General features: G+C 35.4%; 1 protein-coding gene across 1 annotated transcript in view; it reads left to right on the top strand.

Moving 5' to 3' along the window:
* Positions 1 to 2,539, top strand: part of LOC107721796 (protein turtle-like) — a 28,926-nt gene extending 26,387 nt beyond the window's left edge. Inside the window, exons 10-13 of the mRNA XM_016529961.1 lie at positions 1,032 to 1,127; positions 1,313 to 1,387; positions 1,806 to 1,919; positions 2,355 to 2,539. Of these exons, the coding sequence (XP_016385447.1) occupies positions 1,032 to 1,127; positions 1,313 to 1,387; positions 1,806 to 1,919; positions 2,355 to 2,539 (470 nt within the window). The remainder of the gene's footprint in view (positions 1 to 1,031; positions 1,128 to 1,312; positions 1,388 to 1,805; positions 1,920 to 2,354) is intronic.
* The last annotated feature ends 2,217 nt before the right edge of the window (positions 2,540 to 4,756 follow it).

The raw sequence follows: 4,756 nt of genomic DNA, 5'->3' as shown, positions 1-4,756 counted from the left end.
TAGAGAGCATTTGATTGGACAGAAAGTTTGACGAGAAGCTGAAGTACGATGTGACGTCACAAAAATCGTTGAGCCGTTTTGGCGGAAGTGACGAACTGCAAGCTTTGAATGCTTATATCTTCTAAATGCGAATTTTGTCACTGTTTTGGAGCACACTGCCGTACATGATAACCTTAAGACTAACATATTGATATTACTAACACCCAAAAAACTTTAATTTTGATTTCATGGGGACTTTAAAAGTGTTGATTTTTTTACACTTAAAAAAGTTTGAGTAACAAGTTTGTTTATTTTCAAATAGATGGAAACAATTTGGCATTAATCTATGGCACATAGGCCATGTTATCCCCATGAATTAAAATTAGGAATGTGGGTCTTTTATAAAGAGAATTTTACATAAAAAGCTGTTTTTGTATAAAAAACAATTAAAAAAATATATTTTTAATTTATTTATAAAAATTTAAAAAAAATATCAGAAATCCTTCAAAAATTCCACAAATATGGAGTAAAAACATTAATTATTTTTGTAAAATTAAAATTATTAATTATTAAATTTACATTTGTTTAAAAAAGTCTATATTTTGTTACAAAATTACATTTTGTAATTTTCACCCAATAATCACCCAAACAAACAGTGCACAAGGGTTACTGTGGCATAACCTAAAGAGGGCTGCACTGTCAAGACAACCCAGAAATATTGATCAACTGAAACAGATTTATTGAGAGGGATGTATAAGCAGCTACAGGAAAGGTTTGGTGGAGGTTTTGCTGCTAAAGAGGATCTACAAGTCACTAAACTCAAGGGGTCACTTACTTTCTCCAGCCTGAACTGTGAATGATTACTCAATGTATTCAATAAAATGTGAAAAGTACTCAATTGTTTGTGTTATTAGTTTAATCAGATTGTGTTTGTTAAAATGCGATCAGACCACATTTAATCAATGCAGAAATTTCAAAGCGTTCACAAACTTGTATATGGATATCAGTGTATATCAATGACTTCTCACGATTAATATCTGGGTTTGTTTCAGGATCTGTGAGTGAGTCGGTTTGTTGCTGTGCTCTTTATTTTCTGAGGCCTCTCCTGTTGCTCTGGGCGGCTCCATTTATTAAAAATAGGTTTTCAGGTATGATTAATTTGCTCAGTTTATTAGTGGAGGTGAGAAAATGAATCATAATACGCAGATGTTTGGATTTGATATAATCTTTGTGTGAGGGATTTAACCAAACATTAAATAGTGTCATTTGTGTTTCATCGTGTTGGTGTTTATATGACATTGTGACTGTAAATATTGTCTTTTCTGTTTTACAGACAAGATTAAAACATGGATTCAGAAATACAGTTATGTGGCGGAATATGCTGTTTTCTCGGTTGTTGTTTATTCAGGTAAACAAATACAAATGTCAGTATTACACGAATCATAACACATGCAGAAACATTAAGCAGCTCATACATGAAGCATGATTTGTGTTAGTACGTGTGTTCAGTGAATCTCTGTATGTTTATAGGACTGAAACACTTTTATGATCTTATTAAATACACTCTGATCTACAGCTCGTTATGAACGAAATCTGCATTAAATTAAATTACATGACTCCATATGATTGTGTAATTGTCAGTATTAGAAACAGACTGAAGCTCAGATCATAACAGAAAGACTGTCAGAGTAAATCACAGCAAAGCAAGATGATTTACATAAAAGCATCAGTCAAGTGAAGAGTGTTGTGTATTCTTCTGTCATGTACAGTATTTACAGTTTGATTGAGCTTATAAGTGATCATTTTTATCTCTTCTTTTCTTCCAGCTCTTTTCGCAAGTGCTTGGGAAAAGTTTCTAAACTATGCTGTATTTAATAAAGTCGTGGTAATAGTGCTGTTTGCAATAGTGTTTGTGTGCTGCCTCTGCAAAATCATCTACAGTAAGTATTTCTGTGTGATTCCTTGCCGTAAGTGCCAGAGAATCACTGAAACTGCGTCTGATTCACACTGATCTGCACGCCCGTCATCACTTTAGTTTAATAATTAAAACACAAACATACTTTATTCTTCAGATCTGATACTGCACTTCAGAGTATTAGTAGAAATAGTACATGTCGATGTTTTTATTAAATATTATACTGTATAGTTTTTACTAGAAAAATTAAGAACCTTTTTGGAAGGTTACTGAATAACTTCATTATATTTATTGATATATATATATATTTGTATAAAAACTCTCACAGTCACATTGATTCATTCAGTTCATCTGCTTCTGTTGTTGATTTTATTGTTTGTTACTGTAAATTGTATCTGCCATTATAATGATTTAAAACTGAATCGAATCAGATCTTAATGATCAAAACTGTTTCTTCTAGTTTTAGTTACAGAGGTTGGGAAGAAAAGTGGCCGGATAGTTAAAATCTTTGATATTGTGGCTGATATGACCTTTCAATTTCTGCCTACTTTACAATTCATCCTCCTCTTCTACACGTTTGGAGCTGCTAGAGGAGGTGAGTTCATATTCATAATCATCTGTGATCATTATAACTCTCATTATTGACTGAGACTGATGTTCGTTATGATGTCGTCTCAAAGCAGCTTTGCAGGAGATTGTGCCTCAAGATCACTCTGTAATAATCTCTCTCATGTTTGAGACCGCACTGAATCAGGCTGATTCTGCTCCTGGTCTCCAGTATTCAGAGGACGCATCTCTTGTGTGTCTCCTGGGCTCTGGTTCTGCTGTGATCTTTTGACTCGTATAGATCTCACTTTGTTCTGCGTTTAGGACAAGACACGTCATTTAAACAAGTAACATCCTCATACTTTTGGATAACTATCTAGCATGAAGTAAAGTCTCCTGATGTTGCAGGTCAGTTTTACTCTCAAATCAATGCAGTTTTATGAACAACACTAACCTGACAAGACTTCAGACAGCTTGCGATCTCTGTGAGGTCAGAACAGAGAGAAAGACATTAGTGAATCTGTTTGAATCACATCGCTCTCAGAACTAGTCCTTCACTCAGACCTGCACGATGACTTATAGTTTTAATAACTGCTGTGTGGCAGCTTTGGTTTAAAGTGTTATAAGTCATTGTGAAGGTCTGAGTGAAGGACTAGTTCTGAGAGCGATGTGATTCAAACAGATTCACTAATGTCTTTCTCTCTGTTCTGACCTCACAGAGATCGCAAGCTGTCTGAAGTCTTGTCAGGTTAGTGTTGTTCATAAAACTGCATTGATTTGAGAGTAAAACTGACCTGCAACATCAGGAGACTTTACTTCATGCTAGATAGTTATCCAAAAGTATGAGGATGTTACTTGTTTAAATGACGTGTCTTGTCCTAAACGCAGAACAAAGTGAGATCTATACGAGTCAAAAGATCACAGCAGAACCAGAGCCCAGGAGACACACAAGAGATGCGTCCTCTGAATACTGGAGACCAGGAGCAGAATCAGCCTGATTCAGTGCGGTCTCAAACATGAGAGAGATTATTACAGAGTGATCTTGAGGCACAATCTCCTGCAAAGCTGCTTTGAGACGACACGTGGATTGTGAAAAGCACCAAACAATCAAACAATAACTCACTGATGTTTGATCAGAATCTCATGTGTTTCTACACTGATCCGCTGAGTTCAGTGTACTGATGTTACTCACTGTTAATATCAGTGGTTTTGCACTGAGAGCTCTGTATTTTGTATGTGTTTTTTGTTTGTTTTGTTTTTTTTTGTAAATAGCTGTAAATATATGCAGGGTGTGTTTTAGTGTGTCAAAACGTTTTTACTTTGTATATATGTGATGCTTATTTGTGATTTAAAGGGGTCATATGATGTTGCTAAAAATAAATTTTTTTGTATATTTGGTGTAATGAAATGTGTTTATGCGGTTTAAATTTGTGTGAACATTTGGGCGGCGTTATGCAAATCTTCCCACATCGTGACGTAGACATGTGGGGCGTGTTAGAACGAGCCGTTTTAGGTAGGCGTGGCTGACTCTTAACTTTTATAAAGAATATCTCTTTGGATTTGAGACTTTAGTCTTTGCAACTTTACAGATCTTCTTTATGCACCAAGAGCTTGTAACACTCCAAAGAGAAAGGAACAATTGAAATCGCATCATATGACCCCTTCAAAACTAATCCTAGCTGTAAGCAAATTTCAATCATGTAAATGAACCAATAACATTATCATCATGTTTGCAGCACTGGAGTTTGGGGAGTTTGTATTTCTACAATGTTTTGAATTATTAAATATTTCTCAAGGTCAATGGCTGCTGATTGTCTCATATTATCAGTCCACTTCAGTAAAGTTCAGTTGATGTGTATGTTGTGCTGATCTAGAGCACAGATGTGGTTTCTTGAGAGTTTTGTCTGATCACAGAGCAGTTGTTCAGTGTTTCCTCAGCTCTGTGTTAAGTTTGAGACTTTAGTGTTTGCAACTTTACAGATCTTCTTTATGCACCAAAAGCTTGTAACACTCCAAAGAGAAAGGAACAATTTAAATCGCATCATATGACCCCTTTAAAACATTTAAAGCTCCAGTCTGTCTCCTGCACACTTTTAATTAATTAATGCTCTTTCGTACTGTAGTATTGTTGTCAGGAGCTGCCTGTTTTATTTCGTTTTCATTTGTTTCTATTACCTGTGTTCCTTTGTTCCAGTTTCTTGTTTGTTACTATGGTTCATGATTAACGAGGCATCACCAGGTGCCCGTTTCAGGAAGGAGGTTAAAGGGTTAGTTCACCCAAAAATGAAAATTAGGCTGTGTTTTACTCATCCCAGG

The sequence above is a fragment of the Sinocyclocheilus rhinocerous genome, unplaced genomic scaffold (genome assembly GCF_001515625.1).
Source record: "Sinocyclocheilus rhinocerous isolate Xijiao unplaced genomic scaffold, SAMN03320098_v1.1 scaffold1475, whole genome shotgun sequence".
In the NCBI taxonomy this organism is placed as follows: domain Eukaryota; kingdom Metazoa; phylum Chordata; class Actinopteri; order Cypriniformes; family Cyprinidae; genus Sinocyclocheilus; species Sinocyclocheilus rhinocerous.
This window is presented reverse-complemented; position numbering and strand designations above follow the sequence as displayed.